This window comes from Bidens hawaiensis, unplaced genomic scaffold, assembly GCF_021521415.1.
Source record: "Bidens hawaiensis isolate Kalapana, Puna unplaced genomic scaffold, B.hawaiensis_p1.1 tig00004599_1, whole genome shotgun sequence".
NCBI lineage: Eukaryota > Viridiplantae > Streptophyta > Magnoliopsida > Asterales > Asteraceae > Bidens > Bidens hawaiensis.
Window position 1 is genome coordinate 468,321 of NW_027491280.1, and position 26,082 is coordinate 494,402.

Sequence of the window (26,082 nt, forward strand, 5' to 3'; positions counted from 1 at the left end):
TAAAAAAACTGAATTTTAATAATTCAAAGTGTCATATGCAGGCCTGAAAACGAACTGAACATTCGGTGAATTATTCGTGAATCGTTTGATAAGAAGTTCGTTTAACTAATAAACGAACGAACATGAAAAAAAAATCATTCGTTTAATTAAACGAACGAACATGAACACATGGTCCATTCGTTCATTTATGTTCGTTTATTTATTTTTGTTTATGTATTAATAAAACATAATTAAATATCATTTGGATGAATCATCTACTTAAAAGATTTATATTTGTTAAAGTGTATTAATTTATGTGTTTTAATTTATGTTCGTTTATGTTTTGTTTTGTTCTCATATATGTTCATTTATTTTTGTTCAGTTATATCATTTAAATTTTAAACAAACGAACATAAACAAACACAAATGCCCATTTTTAAATAAACGAACATAAACATAAATATTTGTTTGATGAAGTGTTAGTGTTTGTTTAAAGTTAAATGAACAAAAACAAGCATGCTCTTGTTCGTGTTCGTTTGATTCGTTTACATGTTTCATTATTCACATTGACGAATACATCGATCTCAATCTCTAGGCTCTGTTGATTTTATATGTGTTCGCAAACACATTCATTTCCTTAATGAACGAACACGAACATAAAATCTCGTTAGGTAAGTGTTCGTGAACACGTTATTTTCTTAACGAACAAACACGAACAAGGCCTTGTTCGTGTTCTTTCGGTTCGTTTACAGCCCTAATCATATGTTCTTGATAATATTCCATACTTACATGTGATACTGATGATATTAATTTATACTTACACGTTAACCAATGATAATCTTAACTTTCGGTTTTGTTGATAAAAGTATTCCTGGTAACATGATCATCATAGAAATTCATACTTTTTTCTTTAGCCCATAACCTTTATCCTGCTTTTTAAATAGTGTTGCAAGCTAGACAAGCCGATATCGAGCTTGCCTTGTTTTGATATCTATCTCTAACGCTCGAGCTCGGCTCATGAGTTGTTTTTCAAGCTTGGCACAGACTCTACTTGTTTTTTCTTGTTAATTATTTTTTATATTTAGAATTATTCTTATATATGTATATTTATAATTATGTTTTTAATATTTTCAATAAGAAACAAGTTTAGAGATTGTGATAATATATTTTGTAAACAAATTAGTAGTTGTTAGACAATGTGTAATAAGTTGTAAATTTTTATGAAAAAGAAGTGTGAAGTGAGATATAATGAACATGTAAACAAACTTATTGTATTCCGAAAACTTGAAGCGAACAAACGAAATCATAATTTTTTATGAAAAAAAAAGTGTGAAGGGCAGTTAAACAATCGTACATACTTATAATCATGTGTTTTTGTCTATATATTTATGTTTTTGTTTCTATTTAATTATATATAAAATAAATTAAAAACATTCGAGCTGAACCGAACTGAGCAGACTTTTGCTCGTTGCTTGTCTCGTTTACAAACCGAACCGAGCAGAGCGGCTCGTTTACAATCAGACAAAAAAACGAGCGAACATTTTCCTAGCGAGCGGCGAACGATTTTGACGGCCCTACCTATTATGAACCTCCATTAACAATTAAGAGGTAACTATTAAGGGAACCAACACAACATACTTCTAGTAGGTTATTTATGAAATCATTAAAAGACTACAAAACAATCACATAAAACTGGAGCAATAAACAAACCAAACGTTTAATAAACCAACCGTGTCTTTTTAAAGTTAAATAAACGACATGAATATGCCCTTGTTCGTGTAAGTTGGGTTCGCTTAAGAGCCTACTCACAAGTCACAACAGAATAATGTCTTATGTGAAAATATCCCGTGGGGCGACGTCACTACTCTCCCCGATAAAGATTTCCCCCAAATTCCATAATCAGAATCTTTTTCTTTTTCAGAGAGAGAAGAAAAGCGTTTCTAGAGAGAGAGTAAACCATGGCCGACCACTCAGATGATTTAGACCAACTTCTAGACAGTAAGTGCCTCAAACTAACTTTAATGTTGTTCATTTCTACTAATTAACTGATTAATTGTGTGTTTAATCTAATCAATTAGGTGCTTTGGACGATTTCCAAACCCTAAATCTTGCTTCTTCTTCCCAAAGGTTTGTACTTCTTGTTTTGTGGTTAATTGTGTATAAACATACAATTTTTAGATATTTGATAGAGTGATTTGACATGTGCTGCTGCTGCCGCCGCCGCCGCCGCCGCTGCCGCCCCATTTGATAGAGTGATCTTGGAATTCATTGCTAAATAAATGAATCATGGTTGACACTTTTTTGTCCAAAATCACTACTTATTTGTTGAAAGTATGGTTCTAAAGGTGGATTATTCTACATTAAGTTATGCTCAAGACGACGCAATGTTTTATATCACTATGTATCGGTTAACTATTTATTTAGGGGCTTGGTTTTAGAAAAGGGGAAACTTACCAAGATAGGCTTTCTTGACCAAACAACTTGACAAAATAAACTTTGACTTTCAGCCTTAGCCAACGTAGACATGTTAAAACCAACCATCCGAGAGATGATATATAGGAAGTGGCAGCTAAGACAACTAGAATGTAGCTGGCACAAAAAAACCTTAAAAGTACAATGGGGCTCACAAGAAAACGAATTGAAAAAGATGCATGTGTAACGCGGGGGCTAAATTTAGCTGGCGGATATAAAAGCACGAGCTAAATCCCAGCTTCCACCTAAATATCTTTAAGTCTGAATGGCTATTGTGTGCACCCCTTTGTACTTAACCATGAGTTTTTGGGTCGGCTGAATTTTGGCTGTGTTAGTTTGTATATTCTGTTTGTCATCTCTTGATTGGCCATTTTGGAGATGTCTATTGTGGTGAAGGCTGAAAGCCAAAGTCTATTTTGTTTAGCTGCTTCATCAAAAAAGTTAATTTTGGTTATTTTCTCTTTAAAGTGCATGAGGCGCACCAAGGTGATAGGGTCTAAAACTGAGGCACAGTTTTTATCTATTTATTATCATAGGTTTTTGGCGTCAGTTACTCAAAATTTAGACATAAGTAAGCACTATATAAGAATTAATATGTAAATAACCTATATGCGTAACATTCTGTTTCACAAAACCTTCTCCCGCACGAAAGGCGCGCGTCAAGACTGCGCCTTAGGTCGACTTTTATGCGCTATTTGCACGCCCCATGTTTTTTGTAGATGGAAGCGCTGCCTATGCGTGCTTTGTAAAACCAAATTTAGGTGGCATCAGTACATGTATGCTGTGTTTAAAAAAACAAAACTGTGATTCTTGTGTATTTGACTTTTTTGAAGCTTCCTGTTTGGGTTGAGCTATACATAATTAAGGGTTTGCTTTCTTTCTGTATTTCATTTAATGATTGAAGTAGAGATGGTGGAGGGAACAAAGAAGAGGCGTCTTCATTACCTAGTGAGGTTCAAGGATTAGGGCTGGGTCTGCCTGATTTAAGAAGCAAAAACAAAGGAAAGAAAAAAGTGGCACCAAAGGAGTCAAATGCTTCAGAGACTCTTAATAAGTTGAGAGAGCAAACTCGGGAGACCGTTAAGGGGTTGGAGTCTATAGCGGGTTTGAAGCCAGGTGGCGTTGATGGATTGGGTGATGACCAAATGATGGAGGATTTGGTTAAGCACTTTGAGGAACTTGCAAAATCTCAGGTACTTTTAATAATGCTGAGGTGGCAAATTTTTACTCAGTTACTTTTGAATGGGTTGATTCGCTTATGTTTTATCTGTAATGTGCCAAATGGATAAAGATAAAAAATTGTTTAAAGAAACAAGCAACTAGTAGGGTCCATTTCAAGATAATTATATGACTTTAAAAAATACCTCAAAATGTGTCATCTCTAACGGGTCAGTTAAACATGTCGGAAGTTGACCAAAGTGTATTCTTAATGTATAAAACCTCGATTGTTACCAAATAATATAATATCTAAATATTTGACGCATGGTTTGCTATGAAATAAGCTGTTTCTTGATATTTGTGACTTTTGAAATATTTTGTGCTTATTTGTTATTAGTTGCATATCTAATTTGCCCTTTATACGAAAAAATAAAGAGCGTCTTATGGATGAAAATTATTTAATCATCTAGGAATCGTTAAAATAAACCTTTTGGGGTCAAAAGACCAAAAATACCCTCATGTGCAGTTCTTTCTGTGACAACATAAAGGATGATTTATGTTATTTTCTTGGTTTAAGGACAAAAACTGTAATTTACTAAACATGATTTTGTCACTTTGGTAGGACATGGAGTCTATAGTAGAGACAATGATGCAACAACTTTTGTCAAAGGAAGTTCTTCATGAACCCATGAAAGAAATTGGAGAAAGGTACCCGAAATGGTTAGAAGATAATAAATCCAAACTAAGCCAAGAGGAATACAACCGTTATTTTCATCAACATGAGCTCATTAAGGATTTAAACGTGGTGTATGAGACCGAGCCGGGCAATTTCAACAAGATCATTGAGCTCATGCAAAAAATGCAGGAATGTGGTCAACCCCCGAATGATATTGTCAAAGAGCTCGCTCCTGACTTTGATATATCTGCTCTTGGTCAACTGTGAGTAGTTTCTTTTTTCATTTCTTGTTTACTATTCAATTTGTTAACTAATTCTATTATTAATTCTATTTAATGTGATCTGAATTGCGGTTTCTTGGCTTGCAGATCGCCTGAAATGTCTGGGTCTCAAGAGAACTGTTGTATAATGTGAAATAAGGGTATCGGTACTGTCGTTTATTACATTTGATGTATTGTTTTTATTAGATTATCAAGAAAATAAAGTTGTTTTGATTTGAAAATTTGACTTTTTATATCAATTACCATCCGATCATGTTTTTGTATGTTTCTTTTAGGCTGAGGACAATCGATGAATTATGACAAACAGTACCACGTTGTGAGAGGCATGCTTTGACCTTCAGGCTCCCCTCATGTTTTGTATAACACACTTTATAGATAGTCACATGTTATATGTGGTTTTATAGAACCAAAATTTATTTTTCCTTTTAGAATTATCACATACAAATAACTACATATTCTTTGGTGAGATAATAATCCTGGATATAATCCATAACCGACCTAGCACGAATTCGTCCAAATAGGGTGGGGGTGTGACATGCGAGAAACATGGCTTGATAGATAACCTACGTACCAACGGTTACTCTGCACGTTCAGACGACATGCTCATGTTGTGCCACAAACATCAATATAGTTGGTGTAGCAACCTTGAGAGAAAAGACTAGAGCGTATCTCTCTTGCAAACAAATACTTACTCTCACGTTGGAGGTTGAACCCAGGAAAAAAAAAACCCTCTCGTTATGACTAGACTAACCGTGTTATGCTTTTACAACATACAACTCTTTTGATATGCTCATATCTTCAAACCTTGTAACAAGATATCTATTTCAAGTAACATACAGATGTTCTAGTTTGGGTTGAAACTGGTTTCTTGGCCAACTTATGGCCGGTTTTCGGTTCGGGTTTTGACTGGTTTAGAGGTTCGGTTCGGGTTTGACCGGTTTAGAGGTTCGGTTAACCGGTTTGGAACCGGTTTTGATGGAGAAAATTACAAACCGGTTCCGAACTTACGGTTTCAATTGGTTCTAAACATGTTTCTACAGTTTTAAACCGGTTTATCTGCCCACCTCTAGCGTACAGTATAGTGCATTTATAATAATAATAATAATAATAATAATAATAAAATAATTATTTATAAATAAATAAAATAAATCAAAAAATATATTAAATATATTTTTCGATCTGTAGAAATTAACCAGCCCCAAAATAAATAAAAAATTTGACATAATAAAATCTCATCACTACGATTGTCTTGTCGAAACCATCATAATCATCATCTGTCGATCAACACCAGGTATGTATGATCTCTATTTCTGTCTCTCTCACACACTCATCTGCTAATTCGAATTAAGATCGATGTTATGTGTACCGATGCGAACTGTAATATGCATCGAATTCATTTCGATCTGCTTCTTAATCTGCCCAGCTCACTTATATTAGCCTACAGATTTAATTACAATACAGAAACCCTATAAATTGTAATTATCGTTAGAGTGCAATCGATTCATTATCGAATAGATCACACTGTTTGTTGAATACCTAATTTCATCAATCATATAAAAACACCTTGTAATATTGTGCTGACTTCTTAATTCTGGTTTGCCCGTAAACAAACCGAGCATTCGTGAACGCTCGATAATGTATCCGTTAATGTTTGTTTGTTCATTAAAGGTTTTTAATACTTTTTAATGACTTTTTATCATATATACATATGTAGATTTAGGACCATAAAACAAAAATATACATGAGTATTATGTGATCATGTATATGTGAAATTAACAAATAACATACCAATATGAATATTTCAATAACACCAACTGGTAGCCGGACCTAACCGTTGACACTGATCATTTTCGGTTAGCCAAATCAAATAAAACATTGTTTGTGTTTGTGAACCGTTCACAAACATGGTATTTCCTTAATGGATGAACACGGACGAGAAATTTCGTTTGGTTAGTTGTCCGATAAAAGCTTAACGAACAAACATGAGGCCTTGTTCGGTTCGGCTCGTTTACAACCTTAACTTCTGGAAAATCATGCTGAATAGAATTGAGCCCTAATTTCCTCGTGCCGTAGTTGTTTTTCATCATTTATGATATGAGGTAGCATGTTGAATTGTTATGTTTACGATAGACTTGATGCTTGATCTAATTTGTTCTTAACTTCAAGTTGTGCATAACTAGTGGTCTCGGTTATTTTCTAATGGATCAATATAATGCTATATTATAAGAATGGAAAGTGTGTGATCAAAGGAAGATGAAAAAGCACATATAGTTAGGTTTTTGTGTAGTCACATACACATACCATGGTTATCATCTGCTTTATTAACATTTGTTTATTCCATGTAGTTTTATCTTGCATCACTAATGGCGGGCCGAGCTCAAATTCCTACTAACAACTCAGCACTCATTGCTATGATTGCAGATGAGGTAATATTAATATATACTTCTCTGTTTACATTTTACCAAGATTTTTCACTCTATGGTTTGCTTATTTATATCTTTAATTCCTAGATAAAGTGTATATATTTCATCCCATTGACTTTGAGAGAGATATGTATATGCAACGAAGAGAGAATAAAATTCTCCAATTGAGATGAATTGAACTAGCTAGATCGCATCTTATTATGATTTTTTTTTAAAACACAAACTCATAACTTGTATAATTCTTCTAATTGATATGCGTTCATTTGACTTGTTCTTCAAGATTAATCATGTACATCAAAACTTTCTTTTTATGATTTTTGATGACTTTCAAGAAAATATGAGATACATTATGTAATATTTATATTATATACGCTGTATTTGCCATGTTTTCTTGGTTAGTAATAATAAACTTTTTTTTGGCTTTGGCTGCTGGTGATTTCGTTTTCTTGGGAAATTCAAGTAACGCTCCGTGTTTTTGGATATTCTTGTTAAGTTTTAAGTTGTAACGGTTTATATCTTATGCAGGATACTGTAACTGGATTTCTACTTGCTGGAGTTGGTAACGTTGACTTGAGGAGGAAGACGAATTACCTCATTGTTGATTCAAGTATTATTCCTTCTTTCAACATTCTTTTAAATTTTCCATTAAAGTTTTCTGATGCCATCTACACAAATTTAATCACATTAATTTTCGATCTATGAGTGTTGATTAAAGATCATTTTGAGTCACACCCAAAAACTGGATTTTTGTTAAAACTCTTATTCGTGTTTTGTTAATCAAAAGAGTCACTTTGCTTTCTTGAAAACAATGTATCATATTGTTTCAGAAACAACCGTTAAACAAATTGAGGATGCATTCAAGGAATTCACCACAAGAGATGACGTGGCGATAGTCTTGATCAGTCAATATGTAAGTAATCACGTCAATTAGTTATAAAACAGTCACTACTGAATCCGGTTTACACACAATGATTCGGTTGCAAATATGATGCGGTTGCTTGGTCTTTCTTGCAATTTTTTTATTATTACAGGTTGCAAATATGATACGGTTCTTAGTCGATAGCTACAACAAACCAGTTCCAGCTATTTTGGAGATTCCTTCGAAGGACCACCCGTATGATCCTGCACATGATTCTGTCCTATCGCGTGTCAAGTACCTCTTCTCAACTGAATCTGTTGCCTCCGATAGGCGTTAATCGATTATCACTTTCTTCAGCATCAAGTTGTGTGGTTGGTTATCTAAGCACTATAAAATTATTCTGAATACAAATTCTTGCAACAATAAAAAAATGTAATCTTTCATGTATCTGTGGTTGAAAAGATCAGGCTATGGATTGATCTAGATGGCTTTATATCATGTTTGTTGGATGATTTTGAACAGGTTTTGTATTTATTTTATTTTGTTTCTTTTACGGTCTCTTACTGGAATATATTTTACAAATATTTAAATAAATAATTACATCTGTTTGATATGGTTGAGGCTATAAAACATTGTTAGCTAATGAAATTAAGTAGCCTGATTGAAAAAGATGATATGAAATTTGGTTTTTGATGACTTTTTAACCCTATTTTTTTAATATATATTTGTTTTCCACCTTTAAAGAGTGTAATTAACCCTATTTTCTGATCCTTGTTTTTCACTTTTTAAATGTTTTTTTTTGTTACTAAAATTCATAAGTAACACTTTGTTTATACAAAAAACACTTTGCTTATGTGGTAAGTTCATTCAAAAATTCTTTAAACTGAGGTTTTATTTATTTACTTTGGTAATATGCAAATATGTAATCTTGCCTGGTCAAAATTGCAAAAACTCACTAAAGGATACGCGACATTATAAGGTATCTCAAGTAACTGGTCGTATCAAATGATGTTTGGTTATGTTTGACCAATCTTTTTTCAATCAAGAGAACTTGTTACTGAAATACTCACGAGACCTCACTAATACCCTGTTAACTAACAATATCTGCTGATAAGTCATGGCTATGACCGTTGGGCCTAATAAACCTTGATCGGTCTCAATATCGAAGGGCGGCCTGTGGAGAAGTTCAAACAATCTCCCAAGACCATTCTTTTAACTTGAAATTAAATTTAAAAAAAAAAGACCTTAGAACAAGTTAAAAAAATCTTTTCAATTCTTCATATCCATAAAGCAGTGAAAGAAACTTCAGCCATGCATATTTCTTTTAGGTTTCTGACATTTACTCATCAGGATGATCCAATTATTAAAGTTACATATGTCTAAAATGACTAAAAGTTCAATTATTTTTTAAGAAACAACTCAACAAGAGCCCAGATGAAATAAAGACTTGGCCATCAAATAAGCTACTTTTACTATTTTTTTTTCTACTTTATATTTACATCATTGTTTATATGGCAAATATTTGAATGAATTATTAACATTTTATAAATAAATAAAAAAACAGTTAAAGGACCCTATAAGATGAGGAACATTGAAAATAGGCATGTCATAAATTCATAATATACAACTATAGTTATGAGATCCCACTAGTTTTCCAGTTAAAGCACACTACATATATCTCATCTAAAAGGTATATCCATAATCCAATGAGCTATAAAAGTAACAGAAGAGAGAAAAAATAATGCATCCATGTGAAATAAATTAGTAGTTTTTAAAGTTTGTGTATAAAGTTAAAACCTGTGTGTATATATACCTCATTTCCACTTAAAATCTTAAAACAAATAAAATCTAAAATCTAAAAAGATAATAAAGATATAGTAATTTATGCTGCAAATATAAGAAGTATATTATACTACAGATGCTACAGTAACCTTTGGTTATTTACTTATTTTGCAATTTGTTAACTTAATTAATTTCTGAATTTTCAATTACCACCTTAATTATGGAATTAGGATGCACAATGTGAACCTTAATATTTACCTTATGGTTTGTTTTGAAATCTTTTGAACCCTAAAGTTTATAAACCAAGTAAACTATATTTAAACACTTTTTTTTCTATTGTAAAAAATACTGAGTGCCGTTAACATACCTGTTGCATGACAAAGTGAACCCATACCGACAAACAACATAGATATGAGTGTCGTTATTATGGTTTTCGATCAATGTAAAACACATGTCGATATCCTTTACAACCGGTATCGATATTCGTCTTTATGGTTTTCGATCAAGGTAAAACCCCACCACAACGCTCAGGTACGTTTACCGGTTATAAACTTATAATGAAATAAAATAACTAATTAAGATCTAAATATTACAGCATATATATTATCAAAAATAAACAAATCATAAAAAAAAGGTTTCAAAAGTAACAACAAAAAAAAGGTTTCAAAAGACGTGGCAACCCAGTGCTGATGCATCATCATCTGTGAAGAACAATATACAGTAGAATACTACTATATATCCTGCAAACAAATATCAACATTATCTTTTATTTGAGATAAATGAATAATATATGTTTTTTTATTTTTATATAATTAACTTGATCCAAAAATGTAATGATTTAGCTCTTGTCACCATTTCTAGCAGTCAGGCTAACAAACAAGTTTTGGAATAATATTGAAGTACCATTTTGGATCCATCAGCATTAATTCCAAAATCTATAATATTATTATTATTTGATTATACAACAAGCTTATAATTAACCTTAGAGAGCCACCATTGATACAGTATGCAAGTTGTGTTCATCTCCTAAAGAAGCTATTGATCTTCCAGTATGAACCAACCGGTCGTAAACAAGACGACGAACTCGGCTCAATCTTCTTTCTCCTCCTTCATTACTGGCCTCTAAACCGATGATCCGGCTTAACTGAAACACGAAAAGTCTTGAATCTTGAACCATGGATTTAACAATGTCTTGGGCTGGACTCAAACTCATTATAACTTTAAAAAGAAGGGGCATATTAAGGTGGCTAAAAATGGTGAAGTAGTGACTTTATGACACTTGATGAGTCCTAATAGTTTTATTTGTGTTGTGACAAGAAAATGCATTTTGTTTTTGAAAGTGCAAGTTTTTGAGTTCTAAAGAATTTTATGGATGTAGAGTGGGTGTGTATATATATATAACATGTGTTATACTTGAACTAATTTGGAGTAAAATAAATTGAAAAAAAATTAAAAAATCTTACTCTATTTCAAACTTTACTGATATAACAGGTTCTCCTTTATTCGGGTTGAGGACCAGCAATAATAACTAAAAGAATTATAGTTGCGAGTTAAGAACATATTGTTTTTGTATATTTTAATATAATTATGTGCATAAAAATGCTTAGATTAAGTATATATATTTTTCTAGCTTTATATTTAAACAGATTAATTGAATATTTGTAGTCAACTAACAAATCTTTTTCAACTTCAAAATAGCTAATTTTTTAAATATATCTTGTGAACATCGTGATCTTAAATAATATTTTAACCACTTTAATTTGAAAAAACTTTTTGAGTAAATGCCAAAATCGTCAATGGGTCATTTATGCGACTTTCGTCCAAAAACTTTATTTTGTGTAAGTGTTCATCTGGACCATCGAGGCTTCCCACTTCTCGTCAATTACGTTCAAATCGTTAACTCCGTTTAATTTTGTCGTTAACTTATAATTCGGGTGATTCGCCCCTCTGGGTACAAGTTTATCTTACCTTGAACATACCTTTAAAATGATGGTTTGGTTAGTTTATTAGTTTGTTGCATTATCTAAACGTGATGTCTTTTCTAAAGTGAGTGAATGAAACCAAAAGGGTTGAGTTTATTAGTTTTCCAAAAGCTCTAATTTAGGCATATTTGAGTTGTATGTCTTTAAAGTTAACCATGATTTCTTTTTTCTTCGTCATCACCTTTAAAGGTGTCGTCCTTTCATTTTGTTAATAAAGGAGAGGTTGAGGGATAGCTATTAGGTTGTTGGCTTCTTGCCTGTGACTTAACTTTCTTGTACTCATTCTTGTAGAAAGCGACCGTTATTTGTTACTAAAACTCACAAGTTAATCCAAACACTATTTGAGGTGTGTGCGTACGCTTTATGAGAAAATTTGAATTATTTAAGCTTATGCAACCACGTTTTAAAGAGAGTTTATGCAACCACACTTTAAAGTGCCCAAAATTACACAAATTTATTGCACATTTTTGCCCCATATCATGCACATTTATTGAAAATTTTATGAGATCAAACACTTATATTTATATTATTTGTGAGTTTCTAGGTTTGATTGGTGATTTATAAGACTTTGGATGTTATGTGAAGAAAAAAAAAAGAACAAGAAGAAACCAGCCTTTATGCAAAGCATGATCATGTAACAAGAGTGACCAAGTCATAAATCGACTCCTTCACCATGATCATGTCTTTGTTATGACATTCAACTGTTGGGAAGGGTGGGGGGTATGTAATATTGGAAAACTTATGATTTAAGCATCTATTCATGGATTCATATATGTTTATGTTAGTCTATAGCTTTTGAACTAGGAATATGGTAAATCATGAAATGTTGATTATTTATAATACACACTTGAATGTGCATATATCATGATGCTTATGTTTGGAAAGACAAAAGGACTTGTTATGATTTGTCATGTTAGGTGTTAATTTTATCCAAGGTTTGTTAACATGAACTTCTAATTTATGTAATCTTAACATGAACATTAATCATAAGCTGAAAAAGTGTATGACTAATTATTGCTTAGTTTAATCAGCTTTAGGATTACAAAGAACCTAATAATGATTACAAAAGGGAATTTTTAGATACACCATGGGGTGTTTAGGAAACACCCACCCATTAAGCCACGGATCTGCCGATCCGCTGCTTATGGCTTGGGTGTTTTTGAAAGTTGTGTTTTTTTTTTTGTCATTTTGTTGTCTTTTTTGTTATTTTATTATGATTTTGTCATTTTGTTGTCTTTTGTTTTATTTACCCCTTATTTTTGTTTTGTTTGGTTTGTTTTTTTGTGGATCGGGTGTAACCGTTTCTTGATCAGTTTTGGAAGGTGACAACGAAACAACAATTTTGTATGTCGGGTGAAAAGGAACAAGATTTATATAATAATAACGACTTATGTTTGTTTTCTTTTTTTGTATGTCAGGTGTGGTAACAGAATTTTTGTTGGTTTTAAACTAATAACGAAACAACAATTTTAAAATTGAATACGAACAAAATAAGCATAACGCATAACCGGGTTTATAAAATAATAATAATTAATACATTACGAGTTCGGAAAAAAAAAACAAACGAGTTCGGGCAAAAAGTAACAGCATACAAAAAAGAAATCTAAAATGCGGCACCACCCGCGTCGTCATCGCTCCCCATCTCGTCGAAACGTGGCGCTGGTACTGTGTACTGGGCTCCATGCTGCTGGGCAGACAAATAACCAACCATCCAGCTCACTTGACGCTCTAGTATCCGTAGGCGGGAGTTAGTGGCCGCATCCAAACGCACGGCGCGATGTGTACGCGGAACGCGCTGCGGGTGCTGATGCGGTGGCTGTTATGAACACGATAAATTAACGTTAACAAGATACAAAAAAATCAAACGATAAAATATAACGTACCTGATCACCGTCCTCCATGTCCTCATCACTGTCAACCTCGGCGCCCTGAATATACACCTCCGGCTCCTCGATTGGCGGAGGCTCAACAAGTGGGACCTCTACATATGGGCCAGAATTGAAATTAGTGACCAGGTGATACTGGCGCCCAATCTTCTTGACGATTTGCATGCCTTGTGCCCGTACACGGTCCAGCTCTCGCGGAAGAAGCGGCGGCTTAATGGGTTGGTCTTCCAGTAGGTGCTCGTAGCCCAAAGACAACGCAATCCGCGTAATGAACGTGCCACCGACCAATTTCCCGCGGCCCTGCCTGTGCGAGTAAATGGTGAAGTAGTCGCCGAGACAACGAGCTAGGTTGCAGTGTCTACCCGTAAGCAGGCATCGCAAAAAAAAGAGGTCACGGAGGTTGCAGTGATCTGCCCCCCCCCCCCCCCCCCCCCCGGTGACGACCCTGTACGGTATGAACAATAAGCCTGTGTAGGTACCTGTACAAAAAAACAATAAAATTTAATATTATTATATTATATTATATTATATTATATTATATTATATTATATTATATTATAATAGAATATAACATTATAATATAATATAATACTAATATAATATAATACATATACGTGTACAAACCTGTGCAACGGGTCCCTGATGACTGAGGCTTTGGCGCCTGGCTTGTATTCTCCTAGGGGGTAGTAGGCCAAGGTGTATTGCTAATCGCCGTCCAAAAACGTCTCAACACGTCATCTGGTGATTTGTGTATGCTCTGCGTGTAAACAGTGGCGGTTATATCCTCAATTGTGTACAAGCCCAACGCCTAGGCAAACTCCTCCATCGACAGATAACGCCAAATCCCGAAAATACGGAACCGAACCTCCGCCTTACTGGTATCCGCACCCTCAACCAGCATCGGGACCTGCAAATCTCCCTCCGGGCAGAGGTGCACAAATCGGTTTTTTTGAAAAAACCGGTTCGGTTATTAACCGGACCGGTTTTTTTTATCCAGAAAAAAACCGGTTCGGTTAATAACCGGACCGGTTATTAACCGGTTTTTATTGCTGAAAACTCAAACCGGCCAAACCGGTTTGGACCGGTTTAAGAACCGGTTAGAACCGGTTATTAAACCGGTTTTTTATAACCGGTTTTTAATAACCGGTCTAACCGGTTAACCGGTTTTTTTTTTTTTTTTTTTTTTTTTTTTTTTTTTTTTCTTTAGGGTTTAGGGTTTAGGGTTTCGTTGTTAGCATTCTTTGCTTGGAAGATTAAAAACACATAACTTTCATTTATAGCTTTTACATTAAAAATACAAACATTAAATCGTTATCGCATATTCGTAACTCAAAAATACAAACATTAAAGAATGCTTAGACACGATTACATTAACAAGTTGATGTTTGTTACTCATTTTCTTCGCTACCCGATCCCGAGCTATTCCTTAGGTAATCGTCGTACGCGGCTTCTTCATCGGTCATTGGTTGAATGTGTCCTTGATTGACCTCGTCTTCATACAAGGCCGCCTCATAGTCCATTTCCCCCTCGAGTGAGCGTTGATGTTGTGCCCTGTCTAAAGAGTCCAAGTAATCCTTGTAGCAAATCGACATCTCTACAGCTGCTGGAGTGAGTCGAGTCCTCCTAATCGATATAACCCTGCCAGAAACAGAAAAAGCAGACTCCGAAGCTACCGTGGAAGCTTGGACCGTTAGTAAATCTTTGGCCATGGCGGCGAGGATCGGAAACTCATCCTCCTTACCTCTCCACCAAGCCAGCAAATCAAGACTTCTAAATTCATCCGGAGTCATGTGTTTCACAAAGTTGGTACCACCATACCTTCCAAGTTCACTGCTTGGGGTGTTTACCCTTTGACGTTTACCGGCGTCTTCCCAAATCATGTAGTACATCCCCATTTCAAGGTCGGTTTGGGATTGGGATTGGGCAACAGCTCTTAACGAGTCATGAATTTGGGAAGACGACCCGTGTTTTGTAAGGTAAACATCATACATGTTTGCCAATGTGGTGTTGAAATCATTCTTTAAAGTTTGGCTATAATAGGGGTTTTGATCGTCGTTTAACCCTAGCTCATCACAAATTTTTTCTATTAAAGCTTCAACACCACCAACATTGATGCAAGGGTTTAACGCAGCCGCACAGGTCAAAACAGCGGGTAGTTGTTGAAAATATTTTATAAATTTTTCTTTCATTTTTGCACCCATATCAAAATAAGGTGCACCCCTACAATGAATTTCAGTCAACTTTGTGCACATGACAGCAATTTTTGGTAAAGCAATGGGGCTTGTTGGATAGTAAACCCCGGATAAACTAGTTGTGCAAGATTTAAAAATTTGAAGAACCTCCGTAACGATCTCAATCAATAACCAGTTTCTAGGATCGTACGGTGCACATTTACCCCTACTTGACATTATTTGATGAAACGCAACTAGTGATTCTTTTTGTTGGATGGCTTTCTCAAACATATCACAAGTCGAGTTCCATCTTGTTGGACAATCCCAATTGGGCCCCAACCATTGACAATTAGCTTCATCACAAAATTTTTTGTATCTTGAAAATGTTTTATTGTTGCTAAAAACATCTCGTAACATTCTTTTAAAATTGTTTCTTTGCGTTTCGATCACGTTTAACCCATCTTGCACGGCCAAGTTGATAATATGTGCAATGCATCGGCTATGAAAAAACGCTCCATCACAAATAGGTTTATACTTTAATTTTAAATGGCCAACCGCGGCCGTATTGTTGGACGCGTTATCAAACGATATTGAAAAGATTTTATCTTCAATCTTGTATTGTCGAATGACTTTATCCAAGAGTTTAAAAATATTTCTACCCGTGTGCGGGTAATCAAACAATTGAAACGCAACGGTTCGTTTCATCATTTGCCACGACCGGGGGTCAACCCAATGAGCCGTCACACAAATGTATGAGTCGGGCGAACCATTAGGTACCGACCACACATCCGTTGTTAAGTTCACACCAGTTTGTAAGTTTGAAAAGTATGAAATTAGTTCGGATTTAGCGTTTTTCCATGCTTTAAGCATATCTCTTCTAAGGGTCGAACGACTTACGTGTTGGTAGCGTGGTTGAACATACTTTTGCATCATCTCCGTGAATTGAGGGTTGTCGAAGTGGTTGAAAGGAAGTGATTGTTGAATCACAAAGTTGCCAAACTGTTGACGTACCGCTTCAAGGTCGTACGTAAACACCGTTCCTTGATTCGTCATCTCCGGCTGCGAACTACTTCCGGATTCGTCCTTCAAGACCTTGCAAGAGGGCCTTTCTACATGAGCTCTTAAACTGGAGTTTGCTTCTTTGTTATAAAACTTCAAACAATGTTTGCATCTAGCTTTTTGGGTTCCGTTAGACATTTCGCATAGGTCGAAATGTTGCCAAATATCTTGGTTTCGTTTCGTGGGGATGACCCGAACGACGGTTTCTCCCGTGTTCGAGGCACCCATGTTGACCGATGAAGCAGCACTTTGGGAGGCCATGATAATCGACTACGAATTAAGAGTGGTATACTCGAGTATGAAATAAACGACTACGAAAGAAGAGCGTTTGGAGTTATAATCGCGTATGAAATAAACGTTTAGAGCTTTTGGAGTTGTATAATCAAGTGTGATCTAACCAATACCCAACCTAAACTATATATAGATGTTTGTGGGGGTAAAAAAACCAAAAAAACGGCTAAAAAAACGGGCAAAAAAAAAAAAAAACGGCTATAAAGCCGTTTGGTAACGTTCGAAAACCGGTTTAACCGGTTAACCGGTTATTAAAAAACCGGTTAACCGGTTTTTTTATAACGGCTATAAACCGGTTATTTTAAAAACCGGTTAACCGGTTTTTTAATAACCGGTTATTAAAAAAAACCGGTTTTTTTTATAACCGGTTATAAAACCGGTTTTGGCTCCAAAAAGTATAACCGATACGTAAACCGGTTACGTAAACCGGTCAAACCGGTTTTTAAAAAAACCGGTTTTTAAAAAACCGGTTTTCCGGTTAACCGCCCAAACCGGTTCCGTAACCGGTTTTTTTGAACACCTCTACCTCCGGGCGTGGCCTGAAACAATATTTACATGTTGGTTAAATCTACTTTATTTATAAGTAAATTGAAAAGGAAAAAAAAATACCTGAAAACGAACATAGAGTAAAACTCTAACGTGAGAGCCCGGTACGCTCCATGCTCTGCGGTAACCAATCTCTCCCACGGTGTATCCTTCCCAACAATTCTTTCTATCCTGTATTCTGCCCGAACCATATTTATAAACTCCGTAGACAAGGTCGAGGAAGGTTGTGGCTCCATTTTCCGAAGCTGCGTAAACCAGATTTGATAATCAGACTGCGGGTCAAACCTCAAATGCTCGTAAACATCAAGTACTTCGTCCCCAAAAATGTATGTATCCGCCATCTATGTTTAACACATAAATATGATCGGTTATTGTCAAACCCGTAACCCAAAACCCGTTTCATCATCAAACCCGCCCGTAAGCCAAACCCGTTTTCTAACCATCCCGTAACCCAAACCTGTAAGCCTAACCCGTTTTCTAACCATCCCGTAAGCCAAACCTGTTTCACCATCAAACCCGTAACCCAACCCCGTTTTCTAACCAACCCGTAACCCAAACTCGTTTCATCATCAAACCAGTAACCCAAACCCGTTTCCGGGTCAAACCCGTAACCCAAACTCGTTTATCATCAAACCCGTAACCTATACCCGTTTCCGGGTGAAACCCGTAACCCAAACCCGTTTAACATCATACCCGTAACCCAAACCCGATTTCTATCCATCCCTTAAACCAAACCCTTAAATCAACCAGTTTGATTAACAAACCCGTAAACCCTTAAATCTAAATGAACACCTATATCAAAATAAAGTAAAACAGAAGTATCATAGTTACCTTATTGTTGCCGGGTCGGAGTTGGTGTTGTTAAAGACAGAAGAAGTTCGGGACTATTGGGGGACGACGATTGAGGGTTTTTGTGCGAAATATGGTGTTGTTTGAGATTGAATGTGAAAAGTGATGGTGGGCGGCGGGTTAGGGTTGTGTTTAACTTTGATCTGCGGCTTATCGCCCAATCCGCCGCTTAGTAGTATTTTTATTTTTTTTTAATATAAGTATCTAAGGTATAAATAAATTTTATATAAAATAATTTTATATATTCATAATATATAAATGGAATTATACTAATAAAAACACAAATTTGATATGGAAGCAATACTAAATTACAAATTTGAATATATAAACGAATTGAAACTAATAACAATTAACAACACAAATTTGATATTAAACCAATAATAAATTACAAATTTGAATAAATACAACAAAAGGCACTGGATATTACATCAAATTCTATACAGAGACTAAAATCTAAGATCATCTTCTGATAAGCACTCCAAAAATAGCATAAACACAACAGCTTTTTGTCGTGGCTCTCCACTCACCGGCAAGCAAGTCACCGGAATCCGTGTCGGCCCACGGCTACAGGTTTGCCCCACTAGAAATGGGGAATAATCAATCATTACGCCCGGGTATCTTGGCCGACAGCAGCTCCCCAGCCACCGGGAATGTCAATTCCGGAGCACTCCCGGATACACCGGAACTAGTACCGTATACAGGTACCGTTATGCCCGCATATTTCCCCCATTAGCTGGTTCAGTCCTTTGCGATCTATCATGTAGTTATGACGAATTTACATCGGCAAGGCGACTGTTTGTGGGGACACCGAATTCATCAAAGATCGGTGTCATCTTCCTTATTACATTGGAAACCCACCCCATGGAGGTTGATACGGGACTTTATTATTACAGAGCTACCAATGCTTCCCGACACAATCACCAAAATCCCAAGTAAAGGACACTGTCGGGATATATGAAGGGGGGCTACTAAAGTGTTCCGCCTGCTCACGGCAGTTGCACTGGTAGCTCAAAAGTTCAAAATAACATCTACACAGTCACCACTATTATTTTTAAAATATATGTAAACAACCGAATGCAAAAAACCAAGGTTGAAAAATATATATTTTTAAAATCTATTTTATATATATTATTAATGTATATATATTTATATATATATATATATATATATTTAAAATCTATTTTATATATATTATTAATAAATATATATTTATATATATATTTTTAAAATCTATTTTATATATATTATTGTTATTTTGTAATAATAACGGACTCCAAAATAACATCTATGCAGCCACAACTATTTCAGAACGAAATTATTATTGCTGCATATAAGCTATTTTTGGACTCCGTCGTCATTATTTTCCGCCAACATACGGTTTTATCTGGGCCTTTATTTTGTAATAATAACGGACTCCAAAATAACATTCACACGGCCACCACTATTTCTGAACGAAATTATTATGGCTGTGTAGATGCTATTTTCGGACCCCCGTCGTCATTATTTTCTGGTGGTGGTGGTGGTTTTGGTGGTACAATCTGGGGGATGTTTTGAGTGAAAGGTTGAGCGTTTATTTTGATTTTGGCGATTTGAACGGTTAGAACTCGTGGGTATTTAACATCTTCAAAAAAATAAATTCGATAAGCCGCGGATCGACCACTAAGCCGCGGATCTGATTTACATCAGAATCCGCCGCGGATCGACCCCTAAGTGGCGGATTCGATATACTTTTTGAAGATATTTATTAATATTTTAATATTTCTGGTACTTTTTTATATTTTTTTAAAAATAATATATTTTAACATGATATATTTAATTATTTAAAAATATATATTATCGAAAGAATTTTTTTAAATATCATTTTCTTATATTTTTTAAATAATTTTTTATCATGTTTTATATTTTTAAATATCAAAATTAAAACTTGTTAAAAATATATTATTTTAAAGTTATATATTATATCATGTTTTATTTTTTTAAATAAACATATTATCAGATATATTTGTTTATAAAATATATTATTTTTAAGTTTATCATGTTTTATTTTTATAAATAAACATATTATTTTTAAGTTTTTATCATGTTTTATTTTTATAAATAAACATATTATCAGATATATTTGTTTATAAAATATATTATACTAATAAAAACACAAATTTGATATTAAATCAATAGCAAATTACACTGGATATTACATCAAATTCTATACAACGACTAATTCATAATCATCTTCTGGTTTATTATCAGTTCTTCTGGATAAGCACTCCAAAAATAGCATCAATACAGCATCTCTTTGCCCCACTGAAAATGGGGTAGAATCATTAAGCCCGCGTATCTCTGTTGGTCGGAGCACTCCAGCCAACAATATATTTTAATATTATTTTAATATTACTAGTACTATTTTAAACTAATAACAATATATTTTAATATTATTTTAATATTATTCTAATATTACTCCCACTAAAAATGGATTTAAACTAATAACAACACAAATTTTATATTAAACCAATAATAAATTATAAATTTGAATAATGACATAAAAAATCACTGGATATTACATCAAATTCTATACGACTAATTCCTAATAATTTTCTTGTTTATTAGAACTCCCAAAATAGCATCAACACAACAGTTTTTTGTAGTGGCCCTCCACTCACCGGCAAGCAAGTCACCGGAATCTGGGGGGACTACTAAAGTGTTCCGCCATCTCTCGACAGCTGCACTGGTAGCACATAAGTTCAAAATAGCATCTACACAATCACCATTATTAGAATAATATATATTTAATTTTATAAATACATATTTTTAAAATATATTTTATATATATTATTTTCTGGTGGTTTTGGTGGTATAATCTGGTGGTGGTTTGGGTGGTATAATCTGGTAATCTGGTGGTGGTTTGGGTGGTAAAATCTGGTGATGTTTTGAGTGAAAGGTTGTGGGTGGTATAATCTGGTGATGTTTTGAGTGAAAGATTGAGCGTTTTTTGTGGTTTGGACGAGTTGAATGGTTATAACCCGTGGGTATTTAATATCTTCAAAAAATTGTCTGGATACGCCACGTATAGATCTATCCGTCGCGTATTTGTTTGAATCCGTGGCGTATCGATCAATCCGCGGCGGTTCTGATCTACTTTTGAAGATATTTATGATTATTTTTAAATTTCTGGTACTATTTTATATTATTTTTAAATTATATATTTTATCATTTTAATTTTTTTTAAAAATATATTATTTTAATTTTAAATATAATTTTTAAATAATTTTTTATCATGTTTAATTTTTTTAAAAATCGAAAATCTTAAATATCATTTCTTATATTTTTAAATAATTTTTTATCATGTTTTATTTTTTTAAACAAATATATTATCAAATATATTTGTTTAAAAAATATATTATCTTTAAATTATACATTTTATCAAGTTATTTGTATTTAAAATTTGATGATAACACAAACATTTTAATCGTAATTATTCATAATAATACAAAACATTTTATTGATTCATCCTAAATAAACTGCCTCTTCAGTTTGCACTCGCCAAGTTTCCTTTATTCGCATATACTCTTTTATACGATCTTCGTACAAAGACCTCCATTCGTGCACCGCTTCATTGGCGTATCCTTCCCATTGACGTGCTAGTAGCGGCACGGGGAAATTCCCTTCTAATTGTATGTTGAGCCAATGATTATCCGCCACATTTAAGACTCCTATTACCGGGATTTGAGATAGTGGTTCCGGACTCTTTCTCATTGGGAAGTAACTCTCACTGGAGGTCAGATGGAGATTGATTAAAACACAGTCATACGTCTGAGCCACTACGTGTCCGTGCCCTGGTAACTTAAACCACCCACTTTTTTGCTGGAATAAAGCAGACGTTGAGTAGTCCAGCGAATCACGAACCGTGTCATAATTACCGTTTATCTCGTAGTTCAACCTGTGCGTCCACCACGATTTGTTAGTGTCCATCTCATTCCTCATACTTGCTCTGACCTCCTTCCAGTTCATTTGACGCATGCCTAAGCCGACTGCGATGCGATTGCTCTGAAACCGCAATTACCATCTGGCTTTACATCTTTTATACCTGAAAAGAACGGGTATGCCCAGGTGGGAATGAGGTGCCTATAACTTTCTATGATTCGGACCCCCTTTGGGTTACGCAGTAATAGAAAACCAAGGTCGGTTGGAGTCTCTTGCTTTTTAGATGAGCGTTTCGGTGGTTTAGGTATCTTAAACCGGGCTTGAGACTGAGACTGTGAACGCGGCAACGAATGGGTGGGGGCTTCGGGTGTTGGTTCCTGTGACAGAGAGGGGGCATAGGAGCTGTGTCTGTGGGGATCAAAAGACATGGAGGGGGCGTAGGAGCTGTGTATGTGGGGATCAAATGACGGGGAAGGGGCGTAGGAGCTGTGTCTGTGGGGATCAGTTGACGGGGACGGGGAGTACGACCTGTGTCTGTGGGTATCAGTTGACGGGGACGGGGAGTACGAGCTCTGTCTAGGGGTATCTCTTTTCTTGGCTTGTTGGTTTAGATTTGGACGCCCCCTAGGGTCCTCTCGTTTCTCAGGCTCCTCCTTGTTTGATTTCCCAGGAAGAACAGACATTATCTTTGAGAATAGACTTTTTTTTTGCATTCGGTTGTTTAGTCCTAAAACTTGTTTTTTCACATCTTCCAGTTCCGCTTCATAGTCTGGTTCTTCGTGTCCAACAGACGCCGGACTGAAATCGAGCTTCCTCCAAAAGGGGTCTATGTATTTTAATGGAATGCGTATATTGTTAATAGTGTACCAGTTAAGCTTACAAGCACACGGCAAGCCCCATGATGTTTGTAACCGGTGGTCGCACTCCACCCCCGTATCTTGCAATGTGTCAAGCATGGTCAGCTCTTTGTCAAGTTTAGCGATAGCAAAAAGTGACACCATGTTATGTAGCTTGTCAAACAAAGTCAACTTATAGTACTTCTTGATCCTAACACGAGAGTCTTCAAGGGTCGCACTGATTTCTTCCATTTGGGAATTCACGACTTCAAGGGCAAACGCCGCAATAGAGTCTAGAGAATTGTTCGGCCCCGGAAGGTATCTCTTCAAGTTCGCGTGTTGGCCCTCTACTCTGTTTGTTGTATGCTCGCCGAAGTTTAGTCGGTCGTCAATCCAGCACGACACGAACTTCTCTTTGTAGGGTACCAACCAGTTGTCGCGAATATAATACCAAGCCTCTACAAACAAATAATAAAAAAAACATTTTAGCCCATGTACAACTAGAATCTAAAATCATGTGTACATATAAGACAAAGACTTACCACGTTTGTCGTGTCCAGCTAACGCTGCTTCCATTTGACCGCAATTGTAGTCGTACATAGATTTTGTTGGCGAGGCATACAGTAATTTCCAACAGTAATTGAATGATTTAAAGATATCATTCTACAAAGACTCTTATGTTTTCTCTGTATGTTCTGCATGATGTGCCACCTACAAAGGTTTTTGGTAGCATTGGGAAAGATTGTTTCACATGCATTCATCAAGGCTTGGTCCTTGTCAGTCAGGATGACACGCGGCTCCCTGCAATCGACGAGCATGTGTTTAAGGCGTTCCAGGGCCCATGTGAAGTTACACTCTTGCTCCCTAAAGATAACTGCGTGCGCAATACAGAAAGACTTTGATGTCGACGTCACACCAACAAACTGAACGAACGGCCACTTGTACATGTTGGTGTTGTACGTCGTGTCAATCAACAACAAATCTGGGAACACACGCCACATGGTATGCGACTTCTCGTGACAAAAGAAAACATTCTCCGTCCTATTGGTGGAAGGATTCTCCTATGTGTAAAAGGTAAACCCATGGGTTTGAAGAAAATTTTCAAGTACCTACGTTGGGTTTAACAAAAAATTAATAAATATTACAAATATTCTTATTAAACATCATTATTATAATAAAATGATATTATAAATAATATTCTTATTAAATCTTACAGTGTATATATATATATATATATATATATATTATATAATAAAACAAAACAATATATATTCTAAATAATATATATTAAAAAGACACTTACAAAATAATAATATTCTAAAAACAAGTACCTGCATGGGGGTTTCACCAATTTTATCTTGGTCATCAATAAGCTTCATGACGTTGTATATATCCCTAGTAATACATTTGTTACCGAGAAACCTTTTTCTTTATGACTGACTTAATTTGAGCAGCCCTCAGACCCTGCCTATGCAACGTTGCAACCATATCAATTTCCTCGTCGATTAGTTTCCTTAGTGCCGGGTGCCCCTCCTCAAACAAAACAGGTTCGTGGTTGTGTGTCTCGTTGACAACCTCTAGCTTCCAACAACCACCTGGCGCGTGGTACCTCCCGACAAGTTTAAATGGACAGCCCCTTTTAATACTTCCGGTATGCCTCACCGTTCCCTTGAGTTTTGGTTCCCCACCTCGATTGTATACAAGTTCAACACTTCTCTCCCTTTAACGTTGCACTGAGATAACACAACCATGCTCACGTCATGTCTTCTTAACCCAATCCACCAACTCAGTAACAGAATCAAAATACTGATATCAAATAATGTAAATAAAGTAATATTTAGTAACGTGTTGAAAAAGAATAATACTTTTTTTTAAAAAAAAAGGTCATACATTATTAGTTATATAAGAAAATGTCGTCTCCCGTATGTAACGATCACCATCATCATCATCATCATCAACATCAACATCGCCATCGTCTCCTTCGCCGTGAGCCTCTTGAATGCCATCGACGACGTTGCTCGTGACTGGTCTTGCCATGTATGGTTGCTCTCCTTAAGGTAACTGGTACGAATTCTGGGTTCCGTAATACGGACCGTCTACATGTAATTGCTGCGAAGACTGACCATAAGACTCCTCGACTCTGGCCTCATAAGTATTCGACAATATCCTATTATCCTCCAGCCACGAAGGGTGACTACCTCCGTATATGATATACCCCTGATAAAAAATATTTGGCAAGACAACGTATAATATTTAAAAAATAACTAACGCGCTGTTGTACTATACACACACACTAAATAACCTGGTCAGGATTTGGTAAGTCGTACTGCTCGATATTTCCATACCCCGGCTCATGGTTCAAGTCGGGAAGTTCATTCAAATCTGGCAAGCCCAACTGCTCCGGCTGATCGTTGTATGCGTAGCCCAACTGCTCGTCGTTCCCGTCACCAAACAAAATATCATATAAGTCCATTATATTTTAGCAAACACAAAACACAAATACTTTCTATATTTTCACAACAAATATTTTCACAACTAAGAAAAAGAATCGATGATATATGTCTGGTCCGGATTTCATGATATATGTAGAGAAAGGGAGACGGATGTGCCAAAATTAAATTATTGTCTTGATCAGCGGCGGATCGATCGATCCTCGGCGTATTAGGTACGATTTATGACGGATTTGATCTGCCGATGTTGACTTGTACTCGATAAGCGGCGGATCGACCACTAAGCCGCGTATTTGGTATAAACATAATAAGACAAAAGCTGTTGACATAATAGGACAAAAGAGGGTGATCATCGGCGGATCAGGTGATAAGCCGCGTAGTGGGTGGGTGTTTTCATTTTTGGGTGGTGTCTCTAGTAGGACCCTTACAAAACCCTGATAATTCTTTATTGATCTTGGTTTCAA

At 35.5% G+C, this 26,082-nt stretch overlaps 3 protein-coding genes across 4 annotated transcripts; 2 read left to right on the plus strand and 1 right to left on the minus strand.

Moving 5' to 3' along the window:
• Positions 1-1,815: 1,815 nt before the first annotated feature.
• On the plus strand, positions 1,816-4,811 carry LOC143627147 (peroxisome biogenesis protein 19-2-like). Of its 2 annotated transcripts, none has more exons than XM_077097040.1 (5): positions 1,816-1,977; positions 2,058-2,106; positions 3,356-3,644; positions 4,232-4,548; positions 4,654-4,811. In XM_077097040.1, the coding sequence occupies exons 1-5, from the start codon at positions 1,938-1,940 to the stop codon at positions 4,697-4,699; spliced, it is 741 nt and encodes a 246-aa protein (XP_076953155.1). In that variant the 5' UTR covers positions 1,816-1,937; the 3' UTR covers positions 4,700-4,811. The 2 variants fall into 2 exon arrangements, with proteins under 2 accessions (XP_076953155.1, XP_076953156.1); XM_077097041.1 differs by having other exon boundaries at positions 3,359-3,644.
• A 951-nt stretch (positions 4,812-5,762) lies between these two features.
• On the plus strand, positions 5,763-8,399 carry LOC143627123 (V-type proton ATPase subunit F). Its single transcript, XM_077097017.1, has 5 exons — positions 5,763-5,857; positions 6,912-6,992; positions 7,515-7,596; positions 7,817-7,899; positions 8,021-8,399. The coding sequence occupies exons 2-5, from the start codon at positions 6,930-6,932 to the stop codon at positions 8,183-8,185; spliced, it is 393 nt and encodes a 130-aa protein (XP_076953132.1). The 5' UTR covers positions 5,763-5,857; positions 6,912-6,929; the 3' UTR covers positions 8,186-8,399.
• Positions 8,400-21,915: 13,516 nt separating this feature from the next.
• On the minus strand, positions 21,916-24,169 carry LOC143627165 (protein FAR1-RELATED SEQUENCE 6-like). Its single transcript, XM_077097051.1, has 3 exons — positions 23,734-24,169; positions 22,861-23,626; positions 21,916-22,348 (listed from the first exon to the last, which is right to left on the minus strand). Exons 1-3 carry the CDS (start codon positions 24,167-24,169, stop codon positions 21,916-21,918), a joined length of 1,635 nt encoding a protein of 544 aa, XP_076953166.1.
• Positions 24,170-26,082: the final 1,913 nt, after the last annotated feature.